We start from the raw sequence: 16,266 nt of genomic DNA, 5'->3' as shown, positions 1-16,266 counted from the left end.
AAACTGACTATCCTACCAATCCTTGACTTCGGCGATGTCATCTACAAAATAGCCTCCTACACTCTACTTAGCTAATTGGATGCAGTCTATCACAGTGCCATCCGTTTTATCACCAAAGCCCCATGTACTACCCACCACTGTGACCTGTATGCTCTCGTTGGCTGTCCCTCGCTTCATATTGATCACCAAACCCACTGGCTCCAGGTCATCTATAAGTCTTTGCTAGGTAAAGCCCCGCCTTATCTCAGCTCACTGGTCACCATAGCAACACCCACCTGTAGCATGCGCTCCAGCAGGTATATTTCACTGGTCATCCCCAAAGCCAACTCCGACCTTTGGCCGCCTTTCCTTCCAGGTCTCTGCTGCCAATGACGGGAACAAATTGCAAAAATCATTGAAGCTGGAGTCTTATATTTCCATCTCTAACTTTAAGCATCAGCTGTCAGAGCAGCTCACAGATCACTGCACCTGTACATAGCCCATCTGTAAATAGCCCACCCTACTACCTCATCCCCATACTGTATTTATCTTGCTCCTTTGCACCCCAGTGTCTCTACTTGCACATTCAACTTCTGCACATCTGTCACTAATGTTAATGCCAAATTGTAATTATTTCACCTCTATGGCCCATTTATTGCCTTACCTCCCTACTCTTCTACATTTGCAGACACTCTATATAGATTGTTCTATTGTGTTGTTATTTGTTTACTCCATGTGTAATTCCCATACTGTTCTTATACTGTTTTTTTATTTATTTACTTTTCTGCTCTTTTGCACACCAATATCTCTACCTGTACATGACGATCTGATCATTTATCACTCCAGTGTTAATCTGCAAAATTGTAATTATTCGCCTACCTCCTCATGCCTTTTGCACACATTGTATATAGACTGCCCCTTTTTTTTTCTACTGTGTTATTGACTTGTTAATTGTTTACTCCATGTGTAACTCTGTGTGGTCTGTTCACACTGCTATGCTTTATCTTGGCCAGGTCGCAGTTGTAAATGAGAACTTGTTCTCAACTAGCCTACTTAGTTAAATAAATGTGGAAAAAAATAAATAAAAATAAAATCTGTTGTATTGAGTCCTTGACCCTCTAGCACCCCCTAGTGACCTGCTGGAGATCTGTGAGTTGAGCCAGGAGAAGATGAGCTCTATATTTGCAGACACTAATGTGTACGTGCTTCACATGATGTACCAGGCCATGGGAGTCTGTCTGTACATGCAGGACTGGGACGGAGCCATGAGCTACGGAGAGAAGATCATTCAACCATACAGGTGACTAAAACATACAGCAGACGCTTTTATCCAAAGAGACTTAGTCATGTGTACAAGAAACGCTATTTTTGAGTAAAGGAAGTCTCCCTCTGAGTGAAGGAAGTCTCCCTCTGAGTGAAGGAAGTCTCCCTCTGAGTGAAGGAAGTCTCCCTCTGAGTGAAGGAAGTCTCCCTTTACTTTCAATGCATTTTCCCTCAAAAGCTGGGTAAACGCGCTCCCCAAATAAAATTTAAAAAGTCTGTAAACAGCATTTACATTTCACTACCCAGCCTGTTCTCTGATTGGTTCATCTCTCCTGTGTGTCCAGTGTCTACTACCCAGCCTGCTCTCTGATTGATTGTTTCATCTCTCCTGTGTTTCCAGTGTCCACTACCCAGCCTATTCTCTGAACGTGGCCTCCATGTACCTGAAACTGGGCCGTCTCTACCTGGGACTTGAGAGGAAGACCCAGGGAGTCAAGGCATTAAAAAAGGTAACGCCCCGTCATTCACCAGGGCATTCAGGAAGTACACACACACACACACACATTGATCAATTGAATCAGGTGTGTTACTGCAGAGATGGAATACCCAGGGTTTGTATTTCTGTAGCTCTCTGGCGTAGTCAGATATCCCTGACCTAGGGTTCCCACTAGATGTCCAAGCTGCAAAGTCCAAATTTGCTGAATCGTAAAAATGTATGAAAAATAAATAATAATAATTAAAAGTTAGGCATACGCTTTTCAGGGTGGTTAGGTTTAAAATCAGTTTTTTTTAAATATAGAATTTTTTGAAATAGGCAGGGTCTTTGTAACTTGGTTAGATAGTGACGACCAACAAACGTTGATGTGTAACGTGTCACTTCCTGATTTCCTGTCCAGGCGATCGCCATCATGGAAGTGGCTCATGGGAAGGATCACCACTACGTAACAGAGGTCAAACAAGAGGTGGAGGAGCTGAAATAAGGAGGAGGTGAAGAAGAGGAAGGAGTGAGGGAGGAAGAGAGCACAAGGGCTTCTCCAAACCCTGGGTCAAACAAAAACTTTTTTTTAAATCTACAAAACTAAACAGCTGCACGGCATGCATCCTATACCTCTCTTTTTATGTGTTTCTCTCCATCTCCCTCTCGGTCTCTGGTCAAATCAGTTATTTTTGTTTGTCATGCAGGCAGGCAGTTAACCAGTCAGTGAAAGAGACAATGTGACCCCAGTATTTCTGTTCATCGGTTGTCTTAGACAGTACGTGATGAGGGTGTTTTTATGTACTGGGTAGCAGTATTGCTGTAACTGGCAAGGACAGTTGTAGTTTTTAGTTTTGTTATTGGCCTGGACTAGCCTCGTGTCTGCCTAAAACTGTTATGAAAAGTGAACTCATGAATTTACAAATTACGTTTTGTATTAAGCGATGACGGGTTTCTCTCCTCATACAAGGTGAGAGAACAATACCCAAAAAATAAATCATTAATTGTTATGAATATGTTCAAAACTTGAAATAATTTGCGTTTGTCTTACAACAAAAACCGTGTTGAACAACTTTTGTCCTTTTTGCCTGTTTTATAAAATCAGAAGTGTTGCATCTCTCACTCATATACTGTCTTTGTTACCGACCTGTAAGGAAGCAGGGTTGTAGTCTTTGTACCGACCTGTAGAGAAGCAGGGTTGTAGTCTTTGTACCGACCTGTAGAGAAGCAGGGTTGTAGTCTTTGTACCGACCTGTAGAGAAGCAGGGTTGCCCTCAAATTCGGTTTTAATTCCGAAAGTAAATCAAATTCCAAATGTTTCTCATTGGCGAGAATTGAAATTTCAACGTACTTCCTGAATTGACTGGAGTTGATATGGGAATTGGCCCCCAACCCTGAAGGGAAGTCATTTTCCACATCGTTCATTCAATGTCATCACATAGATGTTGTTGTTGAAAGAACGTTGATTAACCAGATTTTGCCTAATAAGATGACTGTAAAACCCTCAATATTAACCTTAACCTTTAGGGGAATGAAAACATACCTGGCCCTGGATCACAATCTCTTTCCTGGGAACCCCAAGGGGTGCATGTTTCTGCTGTGACCCTAGCATTACGGACTATTTCAAATAATCAACACAATATCAAGCTTTGCTTATTTGAAACGGCTGTGTAGTGCTCTGTAGCTCAGTTGGTAGAGCATGACGCTTGTAAACGCCAGGGTAGTCGGTTCGATTACCGGGACCACTCATACGTAAAATGTATGCATGCGTGGGATAAAAGCGTCTGCTGAATGGTATATATTATATTAGGACCAAAAACCCCAAACTTTGAGATCCCCAGAACTGAGTTCAGAAAACGTCTGGCTTAGAGACTACTTCCACTTCACCTCACTTCCCCTCTGTACTGTGGTTGGTTTGAGTGTGTCGGACATCAGACATGGAAACCCAAATAAAATAGAAAACAGAGAATGTTGTTTTGTTTGTTTATTCACTTGGTCTACAACCCTTTTTTTCCCCTTTGAAACAAACTCCTTTTCATTCAGTTCGATCCTCGGATGAACCAAAAGGAGGAGGAAGCCAGGTACTTCCTGGGGAAATGGAAGCAGAAATAGTACACCTCACACACTGGTTGAGTTCCTACCCGACGACATGAATCAACCAATGCAGAAATAGTACACCTCACACTGGTTGAGTTCCTACCCGACGACATGTATCAACCAATGGTTTCCTGCCACATCATCGACTGTGCAGTCAGGCATCGGACGGCTATATATCATGATGTGGTTAGCGAGTACCAGTCAAAAGTTTGGACACACCTACTCATTCAAGGGGTTTTCTTATTTAAAAAAAAATATATATTTTCTACATTGAAGAATAATAGTGAAGACGTCAACTGTGAAATAACACACATGGAATCATGTGATGTAAGGATTTAAAAAAAGGTTTTATGATTTCACTTTTGATACTTAAGTATATTTTAGCAATTACATTTACTTTGAATACTTAAGTATATTTCAAATCAAATACTTTTAGACTTTTAGACTTTTACTCAAGTAGTGTTTTACTGGGTGACTCAATTTTACTTGAGTAATTGTCTATTAAGGTACAGTACAAGTCAAAACGTTTGGACACACCTACTTATTCAATGGTTTTTCTTTATTTTTTACTATTTTCTACATTGTAGAATAATAGTGAAGATATCAAAACTATGAAATAGCACATATGAAAGCATGTAGTAACCAAAAAAAGTGTTAACCAAATCAGAATATTCTCTCAACCAGCTTCATGAGGTAGTCACCTGGAATGCATTTCAATTAACAGGTGTGCCCTCTAAAAAGTTAATTTGTGGAATTTCTTTAACTTCTTAATGTGTTTCAGCCAATCAGTTGTGTTGTGACACGGTATCAAATCAAATTTTATTTGTCACATACACATGGTTAGCAGATGTTAATGCGAGTGTAGCGAAATGCTTGTGCTTCTAGTTCCGACAATGCAGTAATAACCAACAAGTAATCTAACAATTCCAAAACTACTGTCTTATACACACAAGTGTAAGGGGATAAAGAATATGTACATAAAGATATATGAATGAGTGATGGTACAGAGCGGCATAGGCAAGATACAGTAGATGGTATCGAGTACAGTATATAGATATGAGATGAGTATGTAAACAAAGTGGCATAGTTAAAGTGGCTAGTGATACATGTATTACATAAAGATGCAGTAGATGATATAGAGTACAATATATACGTATACATATGAGATGAATAATGTAGGGTATGTAAACATTATATTAAGTAGCATTGTTTAAAGTGGATAGTGATACATCATTTCCCATCAATTCCCATTATTAAATTGGCTGGAGTTGAGTCAGTGTGTTGGCAGCAGCCACTCAATGTTAGTGGTGGCTGTTTAACAGTCTGATGGCCTTGAGATAGAAGCTGTTTTTTCAGTCTCTCGGTCCGTGCTTTGATGCACCTGTACTGACCTCGCCTTCTGGACGATAGCGGGGTGAACAGGCAGTGGCTCGGGTGGTTGTTGTCCTTGATGATCTTTATGGCCTTCCTGTAACATCGGGTGGTGTAGGTGTCCTGGAGGGCAGGTAGTTTGCCCCCGGTGATGCGTTGTGCAGACCTCACTACCGTCTGGAGAGCCTTACGGTTGTGGGCGGAGCAGTTGCCGTACCAGGCGGTGATACAGCCCGCCAGGATGTTCTCGATTGTGCATCTGTAGAAGTTTGAGTGCTTTTGGTGACAAGCCGAATTTCTTCAGCCTCCTGAGGTTGAAGAGGCGCTGCTGCGCCTTCTTCACGATGCTGTCTGTGTGGGTGGACCAATTCAGTTTGTCTGTGATGTGTATGCCAAGGAACTTAAAACTTGCTACCCTCTCCACTACTGTTCCATTGATGTGGATAGGGGGGTACTATACACGTGACCAGTAAGGTAATGTACTATACACGTGACCAGTAAGGTAATGTACTATACATGTGACCAGTAAGGTAATGTACTGTACATGTGACCAGTAAGGTAATGTACTATACATGTGATCAGTAATGTACTATACATGTGATCAGTAATGTACTGTACATGTGACCAGTAAGGTAATGTACTGTACATGTGATCAGTAAGGTAATGTACTATACATGTGACCAGTAAGGTAATGTACTATACATGTGACCAGTAATGTACTATACATGTGACCAGTAAGGTAATGTACTATACATGTGATCAGTAAGGTAATGTACTATACATGTGATCAGTAAGGTAATGTACTATACATGTGATCAGTAAGGTAATGTACTATACATGTGATCAGTAATGTACTATACATGTGATCAGTAAGGTAATGTACTATACATGTGACCAGTAATGTACTATACATGTGATCAGTAATGTACTATACATGTGACCAGTAATGTACTATACATGTGATCAGTAAGGTAATGTACTATACATGTGATCAGTAATGTACTATACATGTGATCAGTAAGGTAATGTACTATACATGTGACCAGTAATGTACTATACATGTGATCAGTAATGTACTATACATGTGACCAGTAATGTACTATACATGTGATCAGTAAGGTAATGTACTATACATGTGACCAGTAATGTACTATACATGTGATCAGTAATGTACTATACATGTGATCAGTAATGTACTATACATGTGACCAGTAATGTACTATACATGTGACCAGTAATGTACTATACATGTGACCAGTAATGTACTATACATGTGACCAGTAATGTACTATACATGTGATCAGTAAGGTAATGTACTATACATGTGATCAGTAATGTAATGTACTATACATGTGACCAGTAATGTACTATACATGTGACCAGTAATGTACTATACATGTGACCAGTAATGTACTATACATGTGACCAGTAATGTAATGTACTATACATGTGACCAGTAATGTAATGTACTATACATGTGATCAGTAATGTACTATACATTTGATCAGTAATGTACTATACATGTGACCAGTAAGGTAATGTACTATACATGTGACCAGTAAGGTAATGTACTATACATGTGACCAGTAAGGTAATGTACTATACATGTGACCAGTAATGTACTATACATGTGACCAGTAAGGTAATGTACTATACATGTGACCAGTAAGGTAATGTACTATACATGTGACCAGTAAGGTAATGTACTATACATGTGATCAGTAATGTACTATACATTTGATCAGTAATGTACTATACATGTGACCAGTAAGGTAATGTACTATACATGTGACCAGTAAGGTAATGTACTATACATGTGATCAGTAATGTACTATACATGTGACCAGTAAGGTAATGTACTATACATGTGACCAGTAAGGTAATGTACTATACATGTGACCAGTAATGTACTATACATTTGATCAGTAATGTACTATACATGTGACCAGTAAGGTAATGTACTATACATGTGAACAGTAATGTACTGTACATGTGACCAGTAAGGTAATGTACTATACATGTGAACAGTAATGTACTATACATGTGACCAGTAATGTACTATACATGTGACCAGTAAGGTAAGGTACTGTACATGTGATCAGTAAGGTAAGGTACTGTACATGTGATCACTAAGGTAATGTACTATACATGTGATCAGTAAGGTAATGTGCTATACATGTGATCAGTAAGGTACTATACATGTGACCAGTAATGTACTATACATGTGATCAGTAATGTACTATACATGTGATCAGTAATGTACTATACATGTGATCAGTAATGTAATGTACTATACATGTGATCAGTAATGTACTATACATGTGATCAGTAATGTACTATACATGTGATCAGTAAGGTAATGTACTATACATGTGATCAGTAATGTAATGTACTATACATGTGATCAGTAATGTACTATACATGTGATCAGTAAGGTAATGTACTATACATGTGATCAGTAAGGTAATGTACTATACATGTGATCAGTAATGTAATGTACTATACATGTGACCACTAATGTACTATACATGTGACCAGTAAGGTAATGTACTATACATGTGATCAGTAATGTAATGTACTATACATGTGATCAGTAATGTAATGTACTATACATGTGACCAGTAATGTACTATACATGTGACCAGTAATGTACTATACATGTGATCAGTAAGGTAATGTACTATACATGTGACCAGTAATGTACTATACATGTGACCAGTAATGTACTATACATGTGATCAGTAAGGTAATGTACTATACATGTGATCAGTAAGGTAATGTACTATACATGTGATCAGTAATGTACTATACATGTGACCAGTAATGTACTATACATGTGATCAGTAAGGTAATGTACTATACATGTGACCAGTAATGTACTATACATGTGATCAGTAAGGTAATGTACTATACATGTGATCAGTAAGGTAATGTACTATACATGTGATCAGTAATGTACTATACATGTGATCAGTAATGTACTATACATGTGACCAGTAATGTACTATACATGTGACCAGTAATGTACTATACATGTGACCAGTAATGTACTATACAAGTGATCAGTAATGTACTATACAAGTGATCAGTAATGTACTATACATGTGACCAGTAATGTACTATACATGTGATCAGTAAGGTAATGTACTATACATGTGATCAGTAAGGTAATGTACTATACATGTGAACAGTAATGTACTATACATGTGACCAGTAATGTACTATACATGTGACCAGTAAGGTAAGGTACTGTACATGTGATCAGTAAGGTAAGGTACTGTACATGTGATCAGTAAGGTAAGGTACTGTACATGTGATCACTAAGGTAATGTACTATACATGTGATCAGTAAGGTACTATACATGTGACCAGTAATGTACTATACATGTGATCAGTAATGTACTATACATGTGATCAGTAATGTACTATACATGTGATCAGTAATGTAATGTACTATACATGTGATCAGTAATGTACTATACATGTGATCAGTAATGTACTATACATGTGATCAGTAAGGTAATGTACTATACATGTGATCAGTAATGTAATGTACTATACATGTGATCAGTAATGTACTATACATGTGATCAGTAATGTACTATACATGTGATCAGTAATGTACTATACATGTGATCAGTAAGGTAATGTACTATACATGTGATCAGTAATGTAATGTACTATACATGTGATCAGTAATGTACTATACATGTGACCAGTAATGTACTATACATGTGACCAGTAAGGTAATGTACTATACATGTGATCAGTAATGTAATGTACTATACATGTGATCAGTAATGTACTATACATGTGATCAGTAAGGTAATGTACTATACATGTGATCAGTAATGTAATGTACTATACATGTGATCAGTAATGTACTATACATGTGACCAGTAATGTACTATACATGTGACCAGTAATGTACTATACATGTGACCAGTAATGTACTATACAAGTGATCAGTAATGTACTATACAAGTGATCAGTAATGTACTATACATGTGACCAGTAATGTACTATACATGTGATCAGTAAGGTAATGTACTATACATGTGATCAGTAAGGTAATGTACTATACATGTGATCAGTAATGTACTATACATGTGATCAGTAAGGTAATGTACTATACATGTGACCAGTAATGTACTATACATGTGATCAGTAAGGTAATGTACTATACATGTGATCAGTAAGGTAATGTACTATACATGTGACCAGTAATGTACTATACACGTGACCAGTAATGTACTATACATGTGATCAGTAAGGTAATGTAATATACATGTGATCAGTAAGGTAATGTACTATACATGTGATCAGTAAGGTAATGTACTATACATGTGACCAGTAATGTACTATACATGTGACCAGTAATGTACTATACATGTGACCAGTAATGTACTATACATGTGATCAGTAATGTACTATACATGTGATCAGTAAGGTAATGTACTATACATGTGACCAGTAATGTACTATACATGTGATCAGTAAGATAATGTACTATACATGTGATCAGTAATGTACTATACATGTGATCAGTAATGTAATGTACTATACATGTGATCAGTAATGTACTATACATGTGATCAGTAATGTAATGTACTATACATGTGATCAGTAATGTACTATACATGTGACCAGTAATGTACTATACATGTGACCAGTAATGTACTATACATGTGACCAGTAATGTACTATACATGTGACCAGTAATGTACTATACATGTGACCAGTAATGTACTATACATGTGATCAGTAATGTACTATACATGTGACCAGTAAGGTAATGTACTATACATGTGACCAGTAAGGTAATGTACTATACATGTGATCAGTAAGGTAATGTACTATACATGTGATCAGTAAGGTAATGTACTATACATGTGATCAGTAAGGTACTGTACATGTGACCAGTAATGTACTATACATGTGACCAGTAAGGTAATGTACTATACATGTGATCAGTAAGGTAATGTACTATACATGTGATCAGTAAGGTACTATACATGTGAACAGTAATGTACTATACATGTGATCAGTAAGGTAATGTACTATACATGTGACCAGTAATGTACTATACATGTGACCAGTAATGGACTATACATGTGACCAGTAATGTACTATACATGTGACCAGTAATGTACTATACATGTGATCAGTAAGGTAATGTACTATACATGTGATCAGTAAGGTACTATACATGTGACCAGTAATGTACTGTACTATACATGTGATCAGTAATGTACAGGGTTGGAGAGCCCTGGTTTAATAGCCTACAGGAAGGAACAGGGTTGGAGAGCCCTGGTTTAATAGCCTACAGGAAGGAACAGGGTTGGAGAGCCCTGGTTTAATAGCCTACAGGAAGGAACAGGGTTGGAGAGCCCTGGTTTAATAGCCTACAGGAAGGAACAGGGTTGGAGTCCTGGTTTAATAGCCTACAGGAAGGAACAGGGTTGGAGAGCCCTGGTTTAATAGCCTACAGGAAGGAACAGGGTTGGAGAGCCCTGGTTTAATAGCCTACAGGAAGGAACAAGGTTGGAGAGCCCTGGTTTAATAGCCTACAGGAAGGAACAGGGTTGGAGAGCTCTTGTTTAATAGCCTACAGGAAGGAACAAGGTTGGAGAGCCCTGGTGTAATAGCCTACAGGAAGGAACAGGGTTGGAGAGCCCTGGTGTAATAGCCTACAGGAAGGAACAGGGTTGGAGAGCCCTGGTTTAAACCTACAGGAAGGAACAGGGTTGGAGAGCCCTGGTTTAAAAGCCTACAGGAAGGAACAGGGTTGGAGAGCCCTGGTTTAATAGCCTACAGGGAGGAACAGGGTTGGAGAGCCCTGGTTTAAACCTACAGGAAGGAACAGGGTTGGAGAGCCCTGGTTTAAACCTACAGGAAGGAACAGGGTTGGAGAGCCCTGGTGTAATAGACTACAGGAAGGAACAGGGTTGGAGAGTCCTGGTTTAAACCTACAGGAAGGAACAGGGTTGGAGAGCCCTGGTGTAATAGCCTACAGGAAGGAACAGGGTTGGAGAGCCCTGGTTTAATAACCTACAGGAAGGAACAGGGTTGGAGAGCCCTGGTGTAATAGCCTACAGGAAGGAACAGGGTTGGAGAGCCCTGGTGTAATAGCCTACAAACACTGATTCCAGCTGCCCCCTGGCGGCGACTCTAAATATTAAAGATCCTTTCAAATTCCTCCTGATGCAGGATTTATTATCCTCCTGTGAGAAAATGGGTCATTTTAAGATCCGACGTAGACTTCAATGACACCCCGTCTGGCGTACAGTCCGTAGCACCACCTCGGAGCCAGAGTGTCTGATCCTCAACCATATGTAGACTTCAATGACACCCCGTCTGGCGTACAGTCCGTAGCACCACCTCCGAGCCAGAGTGTCTGATCCTCAACCATATGTAGACTTCAATGACACCCCGTCTGGCGTACAGTCTGTAGCACCACCTCCGAGCCAGAGTGTCTGATCCTCAACCATATGTAGACTTCAATGACACCCCGTCTGGCGTACAGTCCGCAGCACCACCTCCGAGCCAGAGTGTCTGATCCTCAACCTTTCTAGCGCAGGTCGACAACATTCCGCTGAAAAGGCAGCGCGCGAAAATTCAAAAATATATTTTTAGAAACATGTAACTTTCACACATTAACAAGTCCAATACAGCAAATGAAAGAAAAACATCTTGTTAATCTACCCATCGTGTCCGATTTCAAAAATGCTTTACAGCGAAAGCACAACATACGATTATGTTAGGTCATAGCCAAGTCGAAAAAACACAGCCATTTTTCCAGCCAAAGATAGGAGTCACAAAAAGCAGAAATATAGATAAAATTAATCACTAACCTTTGATGATCTTCATCAGATGACACTCATAGGACATCATGTTACACAATACATGTATGTTCTGTTCGATAATGTGCATATTTATATAAGAAAATCTCAGTTTACATTGGCGCCTTACGTGCAGTAATGTTTTGATTCTGGTGGAGAGTAACCAACAACCACTACATCAGAGACATTCACAAAACCTTCAGCCTACTAAATATGCATATTTGTTTGCAGTGGTGTGTATTCATGGATTCCAAGGGAAGCCAGGCTTCTCCCCCTAAAAAACATTTACCAATATTTTATTTATTTATATATATATATAAAAACATACAAAGCGATTTCTCTTTCTACTCTTTGTGTTTCATCATGTTGAATGTGCACTATGATGTCAGAGATACACTATATATACAAAAATATGTGGACATACTTTCAAATAGGTGGATTGGGTTCTTTCAGCCAGACCCGTTTGCTGACAAGTGTATAAAATCGTCCACCCAGCCATGCAATCTCCACAGACAAACATGGTCAGTAGAATGGCCTTTACTGCAGAGCTCAATGACTTTCAACGTGGCACCGTCACATGATGCCACCTTTCCAACAAGTCAGTTCGTCACATTTCTGCCCTGCTAGAGCTGCCCCGGGTCAATTGTAAGTGCTGTTATTGTGAAGTGGAAACTTCTAGGAGCAACAACGGCTGAGCTACGAAGTGGTAGGCCGCACAAGCTCACAGAACGGGAGCGCCGAGTGCTGAAGCGCGTAAAAATCATCTGTCCTCTGTTGCAACACTCACTACCGAGTTCCAAATTGCCTCTGGAAGCAACGTCAGCATAACAACAGTTTGTCGGGAGCTTCATGTAATGGATTTCCATGACCGAGCAGCCTCACAAAAGCCTTAGATCACCATGCGCAACGCCAAGCATCGGGCTGGAGTGGTGTAAAGCTCGCCGCCATTGAACTCTGGAGCAGAGGAAACGTCTTCCCTGGAGTGATGAATCACCCTTCACCATCTGGCATTCCGAAGGACGAATCTGGTTTTGGCGAATGCCAGGAGAACTCTACCTGCTCCAATGCATAGTGCCAGCTGTACAGTTTAGTGGAGGAGGAATAACGGTCTGGGGCTGTTTTTCATGGTTCCGGCTAGGCCCCTTAGTTCCAGTGAAGGGAAAACCGTAACGCTACAGCATACAATTACATTTTAGGCTATTATGTGCTTCCAACTTTGTGGCAACAGTTTGGGGAAGGCCGTTTCCTGTTTTAGCTTGACAAGATCGGAAGAATTTAACTGGCCGCCTGTGAGCTCATCTGTGAATGAACCTGCTGCACCAAACAAAAGTGTCAACGGAAGCCCGTTTGGATCAATCACATCAAAATCAATCACATCAAAATCAAAACGTCATTGAAAGACAGACACGACTTGATCCACCCTGTTCTCACTCTCCTCCGGCCCCCAACCAGGCTTAAACCATCCATTAGATGGTAGGCTATCCATTAATCCAACCCATAATACTCACCACACTTGATGATTGCAAAATATTATCCTTGCTTGGTGACGAGGCATCTGGCTACATGTCTGGTGGAGATAAAGGGTTGACATGAGGATGAAATGTAGCCACATTACAGCCTAGTTCTTCCAGGCCAGAATAAATATATATATATATATATATTTTTTTTATGAACTAAAAATGATTTAGGATGGCAGCGTTTCCCTTAGCCATGGGTTCTGCATATGTAATATCTGCTCATACCTTGCTCTCTCTTTGTTTGATCAGCACCATTGTATCAAACACACTACACTTAGCACGTCAGGTTTCCCTCCCTGGTCTCACACGGAGCATCTCAGACAGGCTAATACCAAAGCCTCTTTCAGATAATAATACACATAGTATAGATGCAACTATATATATATATATATATATATATATATACTCTCTGCTTCTACTATAAGAAGAAAGGATCAGAGATGAAGTGGTTCAAAATGGCCGCTTCTTCTTCTTCTTCTTCTTCTCTAGCCTCATATGAAGCAGACAGCCTTTGATGCCATGAGGGGTGCAGAGAATAGTGACAAAATATAACAATCAAATTCTAGAACAGCAGCGTAGAATTCCGGGAACTGCGTGTAAAAAAAAATAAAACTCAGAAAACTAAACAACCATTATATTCATATTTAGAAGGTACCCATCAAAAACAGAAGATAAAACTGATGTAGATTAAAATGGAAATGCTCGTTGGCCATTTTCCCTCTCTGTCTGCAATAGAGGACAAAGTGTGTAAAGGGCGTGTGTGTGTGACTGTGTGCTGGCAGTAAGCTGGAACCCCTGGTAGACTTGAAAGGCTGTATTGACTGTTCTAATGGGTTTATTGGACCTGTAATCAAAACATGAAGCTCGTGGCAATACCCTCCATCCACTTCTACTCCTACTCACGCACACACACAGCAGCGCGCAACAGGCCATTTATATTCATGTGTGTTTTATTAGTCACCCGCGATACAAGACCGTGTTCGACGTCCATCCCATGTGTGAGGACGTCTCGGAGATGACGTGGAAACCGGACACTAACGGTGAGCGCTGTTATCTTCAAATAGTTTGTTTTGTTAAGTGACTTGGGGATGTCTAATCAGCCTAAGCCGCTGATTCCAAAGGTTGCATGTACAAATCCAGCGAAATAAAATATTTTTTTGTTTTAAGCCTATCCCAAACCTTATCCATTCAGACCAACCCTTACCTAAAATACTCGTAGTTAATAACTGAACCTTTAACATGAAATTTGATATTTGAGAAACGGATGAACGTTTAATTGTGACATGAGACCGTGAGAACTGGTTGTGAGAATAATAGTTTTCACCACTAGATGGCACTATAAGGTGTCAACTCAGGCTTACATTGCCTGCAATGTATCACTTCTTTACTGTGTGTGTGTGTGTGTGTGTGTGTGTTTCCGGCCCCCATAAAGTAGTCAGAGTTTCTTATCATTTCAGCTATTGAACATCTTCAATCACAACTGGAAACAAACTTCTAGAATCATAAATTAAATTGAATCCAAATGATAATTGATCCTGTGATTCTGTTGTCCCCCCCCATTAGATTCTGGTCTTAGAGGGAATTGAAATGTATATGGAATCATAATGATCATGATTATTGTAATTTAGGTGGAGTGACATAACTTCTTGTGTCACATGAGGCTCCCGAGCTGTCTAAGACATTGCATCTCAGTGCTAGATACGTCACTGCAGACACCCTGGTTCGAATCCAGGCTGTATCACAACCGGCTGTGCTTGGGAGTCCCGTAGGGCGGCGCACAATTGTCATCCGGGTTTGGCCGGTCGCCATTCTAAATAAGAATTTGTTCTTAACTGACTTGCCTGGTTAAATAAAATAAATAGTAATGTTTAGGGGTTTGAGTTGTGTCTTAGTTTACACCTTAAGTTTCAATAAAGCAACGAGGAACCAGACTAGAAAGGGAAAAAAATATTTTAACAGATCACGGGGATCACAATTTGATCTGGATGAAATATTCTGGAAAAACTTGGGGTTTTCAACTAGACCGATAAACCAAATGAATCCTGTTTCACTGACCAGAATGGGACCATGTTGAGACTTGCTATTCTACTATGGTCAAATGTTGTTTGATGTTTCATTTTGTATTACTCATGTTAGTTTATCATGACTCATGACCGTAGAGGTCAGAGAGGCAGGGACTCTGTTAGTATCACTTCTATCTCGTTATTCTCTTCTGGTGTGTGTGTGTGTGTGCGTGCGTGTGTTTGTGTGTGCGTGTGTGTGTGGGGTGTATGTGGGTTAACGGCTCCATCTCTTGTCCCTGCCAGAAGAACCTGGTTCAGAATGAATAGACGAATATCTGCAGATGAAGAGATCTGATTGATCAGGGGAGTTCCATTGGAGATTACGCTAGAAAATGTCTTGGCATGTTTGGAGGAACAGCAGTGTGTGTGTGTGTGTGTGTGTGTGTCCGTCCTCTCAGGGAGCTCTTACTACACACTATTAGCTCCAAACACACTTCAGTCCAGCCGGCTGATTCTTCCCCCGGTCACTATTCAGACCTGCACTCGTTTAGAAAAACCCATCTCTCGATCACTTTCCTTCTAATCTTCAATCTGTCATCTATTGTTCTCTCTATCTGTCCTCTCCCTCTCAAGGGGGACATTTTCCATCCACATAGTTTCCCCAAATAACCGTAAGCATTTGAAAGTGAGTTTTGGACTGAATGTGTCATCCCTTGTAT

General features: G+C 39.8%; 1 protein-coding gene across 1 annotated transcript in view; it reads left to right on the top strand.

Annotated features, from left to right (window-relative positions):
• The window catches only part of LOC115124724 (N-lysine methyltransferase SMYD2-A-like), a 59,173-nt gene extending 55,487 nt beyond the window's left edge, over positions 1 to 3,686 (top strand). The window contains exons 10-12 of the mRNA XM_065025905.1: positions 1,105 to 1,279; positions 1,643 to 1,751; positions 2,139 to 3,686. Coding sequence (XP_064881977.1) covers positions 1,105 to 1,279; positions 1,643 to 1,751; positions 2,139 to 2,222 — 368 coding nt within the window. The 3' untranslated portion in view covers positions 2,223 to 3,686. The remainder of the gene's footprint in view (positions 1 to 1,104; positions 1,280 to 1,642; positions 1,752 to 2,138) is intronic.
• The last annotated feature ends 12,580 nt before the right edge of the window (positions 3,687 to 16,266 follow it).

This window comes from Oncorhynchus nerka, linkage group LG12 (genome assembly GCF_034236695.1).
Source record: "Oncorhynchus nerka isolate Pitt River linkage group LG12, Oner_Uvic_2.0, whole genome shotgun sequence".
NCBI classification, from domain to species: domain Eukaryota; kingdom Metazoa; phylum Chordata; class Actinopteri; order Salmoniformes; family Salmonidae; genus Oncorhynchus; species Oncorhynchus nerka.
The sequence above is the reverse complement of the archived record's forward strand: the minus strand, read 5'-3'. Positions and strand labels throughout refer to the sequence as shown.